At 48.5% G+C, this 16514-nt stretch overlaps 1 protein-coding gene and 1 long non-coding RNA gene across 4 annotated transcripts in view; one reads left to right on the forward strand and one right to left on the reverse strand.

Moving 5' to 3' along the window:
- Positions 1 to 16514, reverse strand: part of LOC125401055 (uncharacterized) — a 43018-nt gene that overhangs the window by 15207 nt on the left and 11297 nt on the right. The gene's annotated exons all lie outside the window — the stretch shown is intronic.
- Fsd2 (fibronectin type III and SPRY domain containing 2) overlaps positions 1 to 16514 on the forward strand; it is a 34118-nt gene that overhangs the window by 14784 nt on the left and 2820 nt on the right. Inside the window, exons 7-12 of one of the 3 annotated variants that reach the window (XM_087901601.1) lie at positions 380 to 535; positions 4289 to 4423; positions 5316 to 5466; positions 10062 to 10195; positions 11794 to 11926; positions 16032 to 16208. In XM_087901601.1, the coding sequence (XP_087757727.1) occupies positions 380 to 535; positions 4289 to 4423; positions 5316 to 5466; positions 10062 to 10195; positions 11794 to 11926; positions 16032 to 16208 (886 nt within the window). Of the gene's footprint in view, positions 1 to 379; positions 536 to 4288; positions 4424 to 5315; positions 5467 to 10061; positions 10196 to 11793; positions 11927 to 12774; positions 13648 to 16031; positions 16209 to 16514 lie in introns of those variants that run through there. The other 2 variants (XM_087901603.1, XM_087901602.1) reach the window with 2 other exon arrangements.

The following is a 16514-nucleotide window of genomic DNA, read 5'->3' on the forward strand; positions in this document are numbered from 1 at the left end:
TGCATTCATGTGCATGTGGAGACCAGAGGTGGACATCAGGCATCTTTATTGCTCTGCTCTGTCCTTCGTTTTTTGAACCAGAGTCTCTGAACCTGGAGCTCCCAGGTTGTGTGGGCTGTCTGGCCAGTCTGCTGCAGGAATCCTACCTCCAAGGTGTACAAAACTGCACCTGGCTCTTTAAGTGGACACTGGGGCTCCAAACTTGGGTCCTCGGGCTTGTTTGGCAAGCACTTTGCTGGCTGAGCCACCTCCCCAGACGTGCATGCTGACAAAACACCCATACACACAAAGTCATACAATAAAATAGAAGGTGGCTACTCCCATCCCACACCTGCACATATGGCTCCTCAATGTCGCTTTCTCTCTTTTCCATTTTTAGCTCCATCTGCTCCAGTGATAAATCCTCAGGCCCCCAACTCGGCCACAGGGTCCTCCGTCCGTGTGTGTTGGAGCTTATACTCCGATGACACCGTGGAGAGCTACCAGCTCTCCTACAGGCCAGTGCGGGACAGCTCACCTGGCAAGGACCAAGGAGGTAAGGTCTAGACCCTAAAAGAACCCCTGCTGACCAGAATGCTTCCGGAACGGCCCATTGTTCTGGGCATCTCTGGGTCTATCTTCACTCCCAAGGAAATGGCTTGGATGGTAGTAGGATTGGGGCCACCCTTCCCCCAATTTTCCATCAGCCTGTCTCCTGTGAGCAGTGTATTTGTATTAGCCGTCAGTTAGTTACTTTCCTTGTTGCTGTGAATGAGAAACAGCTTTAGGAGGGGAGGGTTTATTTTGGCTCACAGTTGGAGGGTACAGTCCAGCACCAAGGGAGGGCATAGTAGCAGGTGCATGAGCAGCTGGGTACATTGTATCCACAGTCAAGAAATAGCGATACAAGCTGGTGTTCTACTCAGTTTCTCCTTTATATTCAGTCTGGGACCTCCACCCATAGAATGATGGCACCCACATTCAAGGTGGGACACCCCTCCTCAGCTAAACCTCTTTGGAAATGCCTTCATAGACACCCAGAGGCCTGTCTCCTTGGTGATTCAAAATCTCATCAAGTTGAAATTAAGATTAATCATCATAGTCAGCTTGCTGTTACCATAGCAACTATCAAAGATAAATATACTTTTAAAGAAGAAACTTTAGTAGCCCATAGTTTTTGTCTTTAATGACACAGCACATCACAACAGAAGGTGGCAGAGAAGCTGCTCACCTAGTAGCATCCATGGGTCTGGGGGTACCAATATCCCTTTCAGGGTCATGTTCCCAATGATCTAACCTCCTCCCATCAGGTCCACCTCCTGAAGTTTTCACCACCTCCTGAGGTATTGGGTTAGGGGCAACCTCACCAAACAACTGTTTAGGGCCACTTCTTTAAACCATAATAAGAAGGGGAGATCAGAGTACAGAAAAACTAACCCCCAAGCCCCACAAACCTGAAGTAATGAGGGTCTGCTCCTGCTGATAGGTCTGTCCAGTATGAGCCGGGTTAGAGTGAGATTGCCAGACCTGGAGATTTCCATTTAGTAGATGAGGATAGTGGAGGCTCAGAGAGAAACGAGCTGTCTGTGGGTCACAGTGAGTTGTGGCGGAACCAGGATGAGAACCAGGTCTGTGGGCAGACTCTGCCCCAAATACTGAACACTGTACCAGGCTGTGCAGGTGGCAGTTCTGCGTAAGGGAGGTCAGGGTAGCATCTGTGCCCAGGGGCCAGGAAGGAGACTTTTAAAGACTCTTTTTTAATATTTGAAATTTCATATATTTATACAACTTATATTGATCCTATCTGTCTACCACTACCACCATCCAGTTCTTCCTAGTTCCCCCACCCCATCTCTCTCCCAACTTCGTGTCCTCTTTTTATTTTGGTTTGTTCCTAATAACTCCAGTTCCAACTAGTGCTGCCCAGATGCACATGGGCACATGGCCATCCACTGGGGCATGAGCAGCCTACAGTGGCCACATCCCCAAAGAAAAGTGACTCTTTCACTCATATGCCATCCACTGCCAGCAGTTCCTCCACTTGGGTGGGGTCTTCAGGGCCTTCCTCTGCCCACGCTGGAAACTTGACTGGCTTGATGTTGTGGGGGAGCCATGGCTGCTGCCAGTTGCTGTGTGCACTGGCCACATCACATCTAGATGCTACATCACGTCTAGACGCCACACCACACCACGTCTAGCTGCCACACCACGTCTAGCCGCCACACCACGTCTAGCAGCCACACCACGTCTAGATGTCACATCATGTCTAGACCTCACACCACATCTAGCCGCCACATCACGTCTAGATGTCACATCATGTCTAGACCTCACACCACATCTAGATGCCACACCATGTCTAGACGTCACATCACGTCTAAATGTTACATCATATCTAGACACCACATCACGTCTAGATGTCACATTATGTCTAGATGTCACATTATATCTAGACGTCACATCATGTCTAGATGTCACATCATGTCTAGATGTCACATCACGTCTAGATGTCACATCATGTCTAGACCTCACACCACATCTAGATGCCACACCATGTCTAGACGTCACATCACGTCTAAATGTTACATCATATCTAGATGCCACATCACGTCTAGATGTCACAGTATGTCTAGATGTCACATTATATCTAGACGTCACATCATGTCTAGACGTCACATCATGTCTAGACGTCACATCATATCTAGATATCCACATTTCACAGCTCTCCTCCCTGTCTGCTCCCTTCATTCTTTCTGAGCACTCTTCTCTGAACCTCCCTGAGCCTTGGGTGGTGGGACCTTGATATAGACCACCCATCCACAGCTAACCACTCAGGGTCATTTATACTTGGCACTTTGACCAGTTTTGAATCTCTGTATAAATCAACTACCCGCTGCATAAAGAAACTTTTCTGGCCAAGGTTGAGAGCAACACAGATCTACGGATGCGATCATAAATGTTTATAGAGCGCAGTTTAGCAACATGGCCATTTATCAAACAATAGTCGGTTCCCCACTAGGGCCTATGATCATGGACTTCTAACCAGGTTTACAGTACCAGGCATCAAATCACTCCTGTGGAGCAGACCTCATAACCAATTAGAACGTGGTTGGTTACCCTCGTAACTATCAAACCACTATTGCACCAGGGAGTAGATTTGCCACCAGCAACTCAGGGTTGTAGCATGAATGGTACAGTGCTGGGAAAGATCACTGGTGCCTTTTTCCCACAGCAGTCGATTCCTAAAACTGATTTTCCCTGATAACTCTGGCTTCCGAGAGCAGATTTATCCACGCATGCAGGGTGTTTGGTTTTGTTCGTTAAATTATTATTAGTTTAGCAAGTAACAGATTTCTTTAACACTTTTTCATATCTTTTAATTGGTTAGATTTCTGAGAGAAGGTCTAAGTAACCCAGAGTGACCTTGAACTCACAGCTATTCTCCTGTCTCAGCCTCCTTGGTACTAGGATTACTAGTGTGGACCACCATGCACTCATTAGCTTTGTGCCAGTTAATTTTTGCCCTGTAGCAATTCTCCTGCCTCCAAATTTAGTGACTTAAAATAACACACATTTATTGTCTTATAATTTTATGGGTTGGCTATTGTCTCAGACAATTCGGGTCTGGGACCCCCTTGAGTGCGATCTGATGGTCCAAGGTGGCCTTACTCATTATGATGGTTTATCTCCTTCGTCAACTCGAAGGATTTAAAATCACCATGGAAACACATCTCTGGGTGTGTCTGTGGCGGTGTTTCCAGAAAGGTTTAACAGAGCAGGTAAGAACCACCTGGTGTCTCAGACGAATTCAAACAGGGAAAGCACAGTGAGCAGCCGCTCTCAGTATAAGTACGTTGTGAGGGCTGCAGCCGCCTTGTCTTCCTGGCCCTGAGGCAGGAATCCTTCCTTCCTCAAGTTGTCTCTTAGCAGGTAAAAGTAATTAAGGTCTTCTCCCCTGTCCTTAGCTGGGCCAGCTGGTGCAAGGGTGGGGGTGAGGGGTTTCTTCCCGGGGGGCCTTGAACTCTCTCCAGAGGGTGTCCTCAGACTCACCCATGTGTAGTGAAAGCATTCCCAGTAGTAAGGGGGCAAGTCCCTCATTGGGTCCCAAGCCTCCTCTTGCATCTTGTTTGTCACTATACCACTGCTAAACAGCCTGACTTCAAAGACTGGCTAGGAATGCAGAGCCTCTTAGCACAGGGGCGGGGCCGTGCCAGGGGAGGGAGGAATCTGCAGCCCTGTCTTTTACAAGGGGACACAGTAAAGCCACTCAGCCTTGTAAGGTTTGCATTCTGACCTTTTCTTTTTCTTCCAGAGTTTACCATGACGGTCAAAGAGACATATTGCTCAGTGACAAATCTTGAGCCAAATACCCAATATGAGTTTTGGGTGGTCGCTCAGAACAGGACCGGCCCCAGCCCCTCCAGTGAGCATGCAGTGTATATGACAGGTATTGAACTGTTCGTTCTCAATCGAGGCGACGCGGGAGTTGCAGGTTTCTAGACGTGACTGGGTTTTCCATTTCATTTGAAAAGATAGAAAGAGCTGTGTGTGGTTGCTTTTCTTGTCTGTGTGTCGTTTAATGCGTTAGATCTATATGCCTGGTGTTGTAGGGACATTTTTTTCCCCCATAGTTGGTCCACCACCCACAGTTTACTGACACTCGGGACTTGTATTAAGTTACTTTCTATGGCTGTATTGAAACACCATGCCCCAGGCAATTTAAAGAAAGAAGGGCTTATTTAGGGCTACAGTTCCAGAGGGATTCAAGAATCACGACAGTGCCAGGCGGTGGTGGCACATGCCTTTAATCCCAGCACTCTGGAGGCAGAGGCCAGCAGATCTCTGTGAGTTTGAGGCCAGCCTGGTCTACAAGACTAGTTCCATGAAAGCTAGGACTGTTACACAGAGGAACCCTGTCAGAAAGAAAGAAAGAAAGAAAGAAAGAAAGAAAGAAAGAAAGAAAGAAAGAAAGAAAGAAAGAAAGAAAAGAATCATGGTAGAGACGTGGCAATGGGTACAGTAGCTGGAGCAGGAAACTGAGGGCTCATATCTTAAACTACAAGTGCTAGCAGAGAGTGAACGTGTGTGAGCCTTACATTCTCAAAGGCCACCTACAGTGGCACACTTCCTCCAACAAGGCTACACCTCCTGAGAACTCTTCAAACATTACCAACTGGGGAACCAAACATTCAATTGCCCTAGGCTACGCGGGACATTTTATTACTCAAACCACCACAGCCCCAGGAATGTCTGAAAGGGTGCCCAGGTACTCGCATTGCTGTGGTGATGGCCAGGTCAGAACCTAATGGTTGGTCCTGTCTCCTTTCTCCTGCACTTAGCCCCCTCTCCCCCGACTATAAAAAGTGAGGCGATCAGAAGCTGTGAAGAGGCTGCGCTGATTTGCTGGGAGTCTGGGAACCTGAATCCTGTGGACTCCTACACAGTGGAGCTGATCCAGGCAGAGACGCCAGAAGCCTCGGGGGTAACTGAGTGAGTCTGGAGGTCTTGGCTGGGTACTAAAGCCCATGCAGTGTGGGGGCAAGGTCACAATTTGTGGCACACGACAACCTTAGTTAGGTTACTTAAGGTGCCCAAGAAGTAGCTAGAATACTATTGATCATGAATGAGGAATACAAGAGGCAAAACCCTGTGTTAGGTTTTTCTTTTTTCCCAAAGGGTGGGGAGGGTAGTTTTTGTTTGTTTTGTTTTGATTTTTGCTTTTTGAGACAGGGTTTCTCTGTGTAGTGCTGGTTGTCCTGGAATCCACTTTGTAGACCAGGCTGGCTTTGAACTCACAGAGATTCACTTGCCTCTGCCTCCAAGTGCTGGGATCAAAAGCATGTGCCGCTACCACCTGGCTCTGGGCGGATAATTAAGGGCACACTGGGTAAGTGTGCTTGCTGTGCAAGTGGGCGTATCTGAGTTAGGATCTCCATCATCTGTGTCAAGAGCTGGGCGTGGCTCCTCACCTGTAACCCCAGTGCTGTAGTGGGAGGAGACACTGGGGCTTACTGGCTGCTAGCCTAACTCCAGGATCAGTGAGAGACCCTGTCTCCAAGGAAAGAGGCAGAAAGTGACAGAGAAGAGCACTCCATGTCCTCCTCTGCTCTATGTGTGTACACACGGGTACATAACCCACACATACCTATATGTGCACACTCAAGCACACATGTGCACATGCACACACACACACACACACACACACACACAGTCTAATTAAATCTTATCTTTAGGCCAACCATAGTGGCACACACCTGAAAACTGAGAACTTGAGAGACTAAGGCAGAAAGCTTTGCCACGAGATGGCCTGTGCTATAGAGTAAGACCTTGTCTCAAGCATGCACTCCTTTAATCCCAGCACTTGGGAGGCAGAGGCAGCAGGCAGATCTCTAAATTCAAGGCCAGGCTGGTCTACAGAGTGAGCAGTCAGGGACAGGTAGATTTCCCCCACCCCCTCAAAAAACCAAAATAAACAAACAACCCCTCAAAACAAACAAAACAATCTAGGCACGGTGTTACTTCTCTATAATTCCAGAACTTGGAAGGTGGAGGCAGGAGGATCAGGAGTTCAAGATCATTCTTATCTATATAGCAAATTCAAGCCAAGCACGTGTTTGAGATCCTGCCTTTAAAAAAAAAAAAAGAAAGATTTCCTTTTTGTTCACATACTGAGTACCAAGCACTGAGGACCTTAGAGAACTAGAAAAACCATGTTTCTTGCCTTATGGAGCTCACAGTCCGAAGCAGAACGCGTCAGATGGGGAAAATGCAAATCAAATAATCCCACACTAGTTCTGAATAGGGTATACTAGGGTTTTCTTTATTAAAAAGGGAAACTCACGGATCACAGCAAGGAAACAGGAGGTGGGGTCCAACGTCCAGGTGTGGCAATCGGAAAGAGACCAAGGGGTGGTCCCGCTGGCCTTTTGGTACCCCAAAGCCACGCCCCATCTGGTGCAGCCTCTCAAAAGCCATTGGCTGAAGGAGGTTCCCAATCACCTCCCCCTTTTGTCTAAATAAGAGAGTTCCAAACCCAATATAAAACTATATACAATAAGAACAGATATCAAGTATAAAAATTAGAATTACAACTAGCATAAACAATATTAAACAAGGAACATATGTTGAATGTTTTAATAATTATTCTATCCCACAGAGTCTAAATCTTGTATTAGAAATGGCTTGGCTAAATCATAAGAGGAAAGTAACTATCTAATCTTCAACCCCATCCCTGAAAAGGGAGATAATATTACTTGAGTAGGTAGGAAGAGCAATCAGCTTCCAAACTGTGCAGTAGATGATGGAGACAACTGACTACCTGGGCAGTCACCCAGAGTTTTATTTGCAATGTTGAAGCAACCAATTTTTGGATAAGGTCTAGAGTAACTGACAGATCATTTCTAGAGGCAGGAAAAAATTTTAAAACTATCTCACCCTGTCTTGGCAAGGTTTGACAGTCTTTTTTTTTTTTTTTTTTTTAATGTATCCTGCTTGTCCGATCTGGACACTGTGCACTTTGTCAGTGGTCAAGGCATGGGCTTTTTTTTTTTCCCCAAAAGGTCAGTTTTGCCATGAAGAAAACAAGCTCCAAGTGGAATGTCTTTGGTGTTCAACATCCTCTCGGGAATAGATCAGTGCTGACAGGAGTGATTGTGTCTCATGTGAACAGAACCCTAAGTTATTTAAATGGCACGGGAGGAAAATAAGTACAAGCAAACCAATGAGCTATGTGTAAGACACACAGTTCCGAGAAAGAAGTATAATGGAGAGAGCGCTAGCAGAGTGGGGCCCGCTTTTTTGATAGATGTTTAAACCGAGTCCAGGATAGGAGCCTGAGAAGGGCAGGAGTGAGCCAGACGTTTTGGGGTGAGAAGGGCTTCAGGACATGACCTTGGGGACAGGGGTGGGCTGGACACGGAGCAGGACGGGGATTAAAGTGACTGAGTAGGCACGAGGAAGAAGGGCACAGGAACGACAAAGGAGACTCAATGTACAAAGTACAAATGTTACAGAAGGCTGTCTGGAGAACGCGAGGCCTTCCCATGTCCACGAGGACAGGACATGGTGGCCACCAGGGTCGACGGGTCCCAAGAAACAATGGCAAGGCACCACAGAGGAAGTCTGGCTGCTTCTGGCTTATAACCAGGCCATTCTGAAGCTTGCAGATCAGGGAATTATCCAGCTGGGCAGCCCAGCCCCTGGCGTGGAGTCTAGCGGGGCTCTGCTCTGGAGAGCAGCACTGAGCTGCATCAAGAGAATGGAGAAGGGTCCAGGACAGCTTTTAGGAAAGCAAAGTATTTATTTATTTATTTAACAGCCTAGCCTCAGCCTCCCCTTCTTCTCTCCTCTTACTCCCTCCCTCTCTTCCTCTATGCCCCCTCTCAATCCACCCCTCTTCCATAATCACTCAGAAAGAGAGGTAAATTCTAATGCTGGCCTTGTATGGGAGCCTATGTAAGAAAGTGTGAACTTACTGCGTATGGGGCAGAATGCAGAATGCTTCCCATGGAGGACTGTCTATAAAGAATTGCATAAACAGTGATGAGCAAACAGACCTGAAAACAAGGACATGAAGCATGTCCACATTATCTCTGTGGGAAAGGCAAAGGCCTGGGAAGAATATTCTTGGCTCTTTGCACATGACCAAAGACGAAAAGACTCAACTTCAGGTGTATTCCCTTGCTGTGCTTGTATTTGCTTAAGTGGACTGTAAACGTCACCTCGTGTTTTGCTTGCTTTAATAAGAAAATGAGAAGCCCTTTGTTTGCACTGCTCTCGAGCTCAAATGCCTGGAGTCCCCTGGCTACCCCACGCAGATCTTTGGCATTTTCCTTCAATCTGTGGAGGCTAAGCATCGCCGGCCGGGAATGATTGACAGCTATGGAATCTAACATGAGTCCTATTTATCTGTTCCTGCCAGGATCTATGTGCCTATAGCCACATCAAAGCTGACCTTTGTTCTCTACTTCTGAAGACAGTCATAAGTCAGGGGAGGGCCCCAGTGGTTCTGATCACCACAGTGATCCAGGTCTCCTGCACTTTTTATAATAACCCGGGACCTTGGGCCAACCCATAGTGATGGAGCCCTCAGAGGACAGGTCAGCAGCTTGGGTGGTCTAAAGTGGTGCTCACTCTCCCAGAACAGACTGACTCACATGTCCCGTCTCTAAAGGGAAGGCTATAGCTTCTCCACAATCTGTGGCTCCATTTTCCTCCATCCCTCACCCCATCCCAACAACCCTTCGCTCCCCAGCTCCTGCTTCACTTTCTCCTTGCCGCAGGACCCCTGCATATGTGTCCTCTGTGCGGGAGACGTTCTATCCCCTCTCTCTTGTTTTAGTCACTCTTCAGAACTCAACTTGAAAGCCACCACCATCCTTCAACACTGTCGCACACCGTAGGCTTGTCATGAATACCATGGCGGCCTCTCGAGAAAGGCCTCTCCTCCCCTACACACTGCAGGTTCCCCAGGAACAGGGATAATGTTCAGTTTCCCCAGGATATAGATAGCACCTGCACAGAGATGCTTTGCTAATATCTACTGAATGAACATGCAGAAGTGCCCCTCACATGGCGTCCTGTCCTTGGCTGGGTAAACTGTCACATTTGTACATGAGCACCATCCTGAAGACTCTGTTTGTCCACTGAGCTGAAATGAGTTTGACAGCTGCGGAAATCCAGATGGGGCTATTACAAGCTTGTACTCCCTACGGTCCACCTGAAATGGACTGGATTAGCCTCCATGGTAGCTGTTGTTAACAAGGTTGTCTGGTCATAGACATACACTGACAGGCTTCTATAGGTCCAGGACTGTTCTGTTGCTCCTGTACTCAGTCCCGCCCTCCAGAGGTCACAGCCCCTAACAGCCAGAGACAGACACAGGGTACATACTCCACAAGGTTCCAGTAGACTGCTTTGAGCACAGTGCTAGATCCTTGAGGAACCTGGTTGAGGAACTTGGCAAGCTAACTGAACTGTGGGAGCCTGCTCTGGGAGCCGACACTCCTGGCTGTGCTGCTGTGGGTTAGAGGGAGCACAGTGTGTGCCTGGGCCCATGCTGACCATCGCTCTGCTTCTGTACACAGGTCTGTTGTAGGCATCCCAACCTGTGAGTCCCTGATCCAGCTGCAGCCTGGACACAGCTACACGATCTACGTCCGAGCCCTCAATGTCGGGGGCACCAGTGCCAGGAGTGAGCCAGCGACAGTGCACACCACAGGTCTGTGCCCCAGCCACACACTCTTGGGACCCAACATTAGCCACTGTACTACAGACTCAGTACTGCCAAGAGTGCACCAGAAAAAAACTAACTATCACACTGTGGGCAGATCAGGCATCGAAGGGGCTTCCGGGTCATCAAAGCCCTTGCTCTGTTTATAGATGAAGGCCTAAGCCCCAAAGAACTTGGGTTGGCTGAGAGTGTGCTAGAACTCAAGGCTTTTCCCCATGCCCCTCAGGTACCAGAGGCCGACCCCCTGGATCTGGGGGGCCTATATACTTCTTATCTCACTGTTTTGGTTTGGCTGGTCTAGACGCAATATGTAGTCACACCGACCTATAACTCAAGGTGATCCTCCTGCCTCAGCCTCTACAGGGCTGAGCATTACAGATGTGAGCCACCACACCTGGTTTGGAAGAGGGTTTTTACGACATTCCCGAGATCTCCAAGTAGCCATGGCCGCCTGCCTGCTCCTGCTGTCAGACCAAGCCCATCCACAGTTAGCAGCCAACTGAGTCTCCACCAGTCAGCCTTCTCCCTGCCTCCCTCTCTGTTTGACCATACTGTGTGCTGACTTCCCTTCTCATCTGTCTTCATCTGCATTCATCATGCCAGAGAACCGGCATGCCCCATGTCCAAGTCCTGAGTGAGCAGAGACCTCATTAGAAACATCTAGAACCCTATAACCCCTCCCCGGGCAGTGCTACAGCTCCGCATTGCTGAGACCAGCCTCATAGGGCTTGAACTGGATTCAGTTCAAGCGGGCTGAGTGGGTGGCCCTCAGGTGAGCAGCAGAAACAGACCTAGCCAGTGTTCGGGACAAATTTCCCTCGACTGAGATCTTTCACGGAAGCACACTGTGTCTCTTGTCCCCATTTCCATTGGCAGGAGGTCCTTGACTACAAACCCACATTCCTATTCCTGCCACACAGACGGGAAAAGCAAGCGGGGTGTTTTGAAATAACAATGCTTGCTCTGAACCAACCAGCAGTGACACAGAGGGCGAAGGGACAGCCAGCTTGATTTTCTTCCTTTTTTAAACAGAAAAGGATTGAACCTTGGCTCACACCCAGCATACAATAGGTTGAGGCAGGAGGACTGCTACAAGTTCAAAGCCAGATTGTGAAAGAATGGTTTCAGATGAGCCTGGACTGCAGTATGAGACCCTGTCTTAAAAAAAATAATTCCCTCTCTTTGGCAAGGTTAGAAATTCTTACTCAGGTACACACACTCACAGCCTGCAAATTAAGAACCGGTCTCTAGAATCAGTGAGGCGAGAAGTTCAGTCTCAGCTCTATCATATACCAGCATATTTCTTGACCACCTGTGCCTCAGTTTCCTCATCTACAAAAATGAAGACAGTAACGCCCGTGTCTTGGTATATCCCTGAGGACTAAGGGAGATAAAAATGTGCAAACTTCTGCAGGGCGCTGAGGGTTCAAGTCCAGCCATCCCTGTCTGTCGGTCGCTCACACCTGCTGGGGGCGAGCCTCTGTGCGTCCCTCTGAAACCCACGTACTTCAGTAATGTCTCCAGGCCATGTTGGAGAAGTCCTGCAATGATGGGCTGGGGCTTCTCCATGTTCCCTCCCTCCACAGGAAGCTACTTCCAGCTGAACAAGGACAGCTGCCATCCCTGGCTGACCATTTCTGAAGACGGGTTCACAGTGGTTCGGAGTGAGAGGAAAACCTTCAGAAGGGAGCTGCCGCCCAGCAAGACCCAGTTTACCAGGTATCTGACTGGCCACCCAATGGAGCATTCAGGGAGCTTAACTAATGCCACTGTTTTTTACAGGAAGTTGGATTATGGCAAAAGCATGCAGCTATTGGGGAGGGACCCAGAAAAGGGCAAGACTCCTCTGCAGCAGAGATCCCAGGCTGTGGGGACTGTGGGACACGGCCAGGATGTCAGGTCACATAGCACAGGGGCAGAAACCAGGCTCTAAGCACTCCCCTTGTTGCTATGAAGGGTTCCTCTTACATCAGTGATCCTTAACTGTGAATCACAACCCCTTTGGAGGGGTGTCAAACAACCCTTTCACAGAGGTCACCTAAGACCATCCCGAATATTGGATATTTACATTATGATTCATAACAGTGGCAAAAATTGCAGTGATGAAGTAGCAATGGAAATAATTTTATGGTTGGGGCTGCAGCATTGAGGTTGAGAACCACTGCCTTAGGTCTTGTCTTTGCAGTCCTGGCAGGAGTTCACTGGGCAAAGAAGTGCATGCATGGCAGAGCTGAAGGGAAGGGACCACAGCACAGTGGGTCGTTTGTAGCTTCTTAATGAGGTTTATGGATATTTATAAGGTGGCCGCCGGTGACCCTTTTCCCTCCCCAGTCAAGGTGAACCAGATCCCCTTTCTAGAAAATTTTTCCGAGCCTCTAGAAAAACCAAGAGAAGTCACAATCACGATGCAAGTGACACATGACGTCAGGTTTTCTAAGGATGCAGCCCCTTCATGAGTGCACGTGTGGCAGTTGGGGAAGCATCCCGGGTCCTTAGCTTCTGGTGTAGCAGGAAGAACTTAACTGCAGCTCAGAGGTGTTTACCATTTTGCCCCTCCCCCCCCACAGACTGGAGAGAAGCCTTGGTCCTCACCTCGGTTTACCTGCCTCGTCATCCTCACACTGTGGTGCTTTAGTCCAAAGTGGTGAAGTCGGCCAGTACTAAGTGGGTGCAGAAAACTGTCTTCGCAGTTACACAAAACCTGAGGGCCGTCTGTCTGTCCAACTTGCTCGCTCCTTTTAGAGCTCAGTACATTATGTTGAGCTATTTACCGCTACCATTCTTTCTCCAAGGAGATATAAGAGGCTTAAAATAGGGGCTACCACACAATAGGGAGAAAAACACAACAGAAGGGAAGGGATAGAAAAACTCCCAAGGCTGAATTCATCTCCAGGCTTTAAACAGTAAACACAGCCTCTCTACGTCCAGGTGGTCAAAAGTAGAGTTCAGAGGAGCTGTTGAGGAAGCCAGGGGCTCGCCCATGGTCAGCAGCAGCTGGAGACACAACTGCCAGCTATTCCAGTCCAAGGAGAAGCCCAGACCACAGGCGATTTCAGGATGAGGCAGTATGAAGAAAAGCTGGAGTTTGCTAAGAGAGGCCTTCCCTGTAGAGCAAGCATGGTGGAGAGGCAGAAGGAGATGGTGTAAGAAAACAGTTGTCTGTACTCAGGGAGGTGCAGGTGGACTCTCAATCGAGTCTGCTTAAGTGGCTTTTCAGCTTGTTTTGAGAAAGACTCTCCTGTGGATATGTGTTGGCAGACTGCTTGTATATCCGGACCTGGCTAGCTCAGTCGGTAGAATATGGGACTCTAATCCCAGGGTCATGGGTTCAAGCCCCACATTGGCCACCAATCTGTTTAGACTGCTTGTTTGTTCCTAGCCACCCAGACCCAAAATAATCACACAAAACTATATTAATTAAATCACTGCTTGGCCTATCAGCTTGTGCATATTTTTAGCTAGCTCTTACATCTTAAATTAAGCCATCTCTATTAATTTGTGCATTGCCACAAGGTCATGGCCTACCAGAAAGGTTCCAGAGGCATCTGTCTCCTGTGGAGGCTACATGGCTTCTCCCTGACTTCGCCTTCTTTCTCCCAGCATTCAGTTTAGTCCAACCCCCCCGCCACAGCTCTACTCTGCCCTGTTACAGGCCAAAGCAGCTTCTTCATTAACCAATGATGATAAAACATATTCACAGCATACAGAGGGGAGTCCCACTTTGTCTCATCTTTGTCCCTGCTTCCAAAGCACTGGGAAGACAGGTGGTAAGTCACCATTCCTGATTCTAGAAAATGCTTTTTGACTATCCTTCTTTGTGGGTTCTGCTTGGGGTCTTGGCTCTTTAGGGGCCCAGCTGAGTTAGAGAGCCCCATTTTAATCTCCAACTCCAGTGTAGCTGTTGCTGTGTAAATGGCTGTGCTGTGTGCAAGGGTGGAGAGGAAGGTCCTGTCCGTGCCCTCTGCTAGGACCCAAGCATGAGTCAGACACGCCTGTAAAAGACACGGCAGAGGTACCCAAGGCACTGCTGGAGCCTGTCCTATGTGCTTTCCACGGCTGTCACCATGACCAAAAGAAGCGCTTATTTATCTTACAACAACCTCAGGCGTCCTCCGGAGTCACCCACCTTGTTTTTGAGACGTGGTCTCTTACTGGACTGGGGCTTAGCTAGTACACTAGGTCAGTGAGCCCAGGAATCTGCCACACCACCATACCAGCTGTGTGTATTTCTAAGACAGGGTTTCTCTGTGAAACCCTGGCTGTCCTAGAACTCACACAAATCTGCCTGACTCTGCCTCCCAAGTGCTGGATTAAAAGGCATGTGCTATCACTGCCCAGCTACTTTATGTATTTTTCAAATTGTGTTATTTTGTATGTACAAGTGATTGACTGCATGTATGTCTGTGCATGTGTGCCTGGTACACACACAGTCCAAAACAGGGTGTCACACACAGTCCAAAACAGGGTGTCAGATCCCTGGACCTGGAGTTACAGACTTCTGAGCTGCCACGGGGGTGCTGGGAAACACAATGGTTAAATACTCAAACACCAAAGCCATCTCTGCAGCTCCCGGGTTTTTCACACAGGCTCTGGGCCTTGAACTCAGGTCTTCATATTTACAAGACAAGGACTGTACCAACTGAGCTAGCTCCCCGCCTTTGTGAGTCTGTGAGTCTGCTAACCAAAATGAAGATCTGAAAGGCACATACCCCTCTCCGCTCTGGCAGGTGAGAGGGGTGGGAACATGGTTTCCATTTGACACACTGAACAGCTGACATCTGCAATAGGTAGACAGAAGCTGCCTCCCCAAAGCTTTGCTCAGACAATCAGACAGGGGCTTAGAGAGTGGAAGAAAATGATGACAGTTGGACAAACCTTCCCAGTTAGAGGCCGCAGAAGTTTTGGCTAGCACAGGAATCTCGGCACAGATGAGGCCTAGATACTTTGGGGGGTTCCGATGTGACCCCACTTGCACTGGAAACCTTCCTCTGTTGAGTACTTTGCACACCAGAATGTCCCTCTGAGCTGGCAGAGACGGTTCCCAGAGGAGGGCTGGGGTCAGCTTTGATGACTGGTGGGAATGTGTGATCTTGCTTTTGGGTAACTCTCTGAATTCCTTTCAAAAAAGTTTTCTATCATTCTCATTATTAGTGTGTGTGACATGTATGTGTGCAGACACACATGTATGAGTGCAGACACACATATGAGCACAGACATACATGTATGAGTGCAGACAGATATGTGAGCACAGACACACATGTATGCGCACAGATACGCATGAATGAGTGCAGACACACATGTATGAGTGCAGGCACACATGTATGAGTGCAGGCACACACATACCATGGGGAGGGGGACAGAGGATAACACGGAGTTGACGCTCTCCTTCCGTCTTTTCTGAGACCTGGGGGGGAATGCAGGTTACACAGCACACCTTCACAGCAGCCCAGCCTCTGGAGTCCCGACGCCCCTAGCATGAAGGTTACCTGAGAGATCCTTTGTCTTTACTTTATACCCAATGCAAGGGCCAGCCAGTCATGAACTTCAAGCACGTGGAGATACTTCAGCCCTCCATCTTATAATGAATCTACCTTCATTACTAGAAATGCCTGAGCCATTTTTAAGAGACAACGGAACCGGTTCTGTGGGTTTCATCTCATCCATTACCAGGTGCTGTAATATTTCAATCTTCAGCATTAGCTACACCTGTGGCACCCTAAATGAAACATGTTCCCACCTTCTGATGGAACCCCGAGTCTTATGCCTGCTACACAAGCTCTCTGACACCTGTTTCCAGCCCAACACTTCTGCTTTCTAAAACCAGGTGTGCTGCTGTCATTGGGAATCTAATTCCAGTCCGAGGACGCCATTACTGGGAGGTGGAGGTAGATGAGCCCTTGGACTACACGATTGGTGTGGCCTGTGAAGATGTCCCTAAACAGGAAGACCTGGGGGCAAACTGCTTGTCCTGGTGCATGAGGCATACATTTGCCTCCACAAGGTAAACTCAGTCTGTACACCCAAAGGGAGGGTTTCAAAGACGCAAGATTTACTAAGAGTAAACAAGGCACACGCTTGCTTAGAGAAGTCACAGGTCCTCCAGCTGCTGCCACCCACTCCTGAAAGAGGAACAACAGCCACGGCTCACGCTGTGCATCTTAACCCCCGGGTGGTTTCTCATTTATGCTCCGCTCCCACATTCCAAGCTTCCAGCTGCTGAGGAAGCCCAATTCCACCTTCAGCCGGTGTGGCTGATAGTTCCTGTGACCAAGGCGTCTGTAGCCGAGCACTGTGTAAAACAGAACTG

The sequence above is a fragment of the Myodes glareolus genome, chromosome 24 (genome assembly GCF_982192425.1).
Source record: "Myodes glareolus chromosome 24, mMyoGla1.1, whole genome shotgun sequence".
NCBI classification, from domain to species: Eukaryota; Metazoa; Chordata; class Mammalia; order Rodentia; family Cricetidae; genus Myodes; species Myodes glareolus.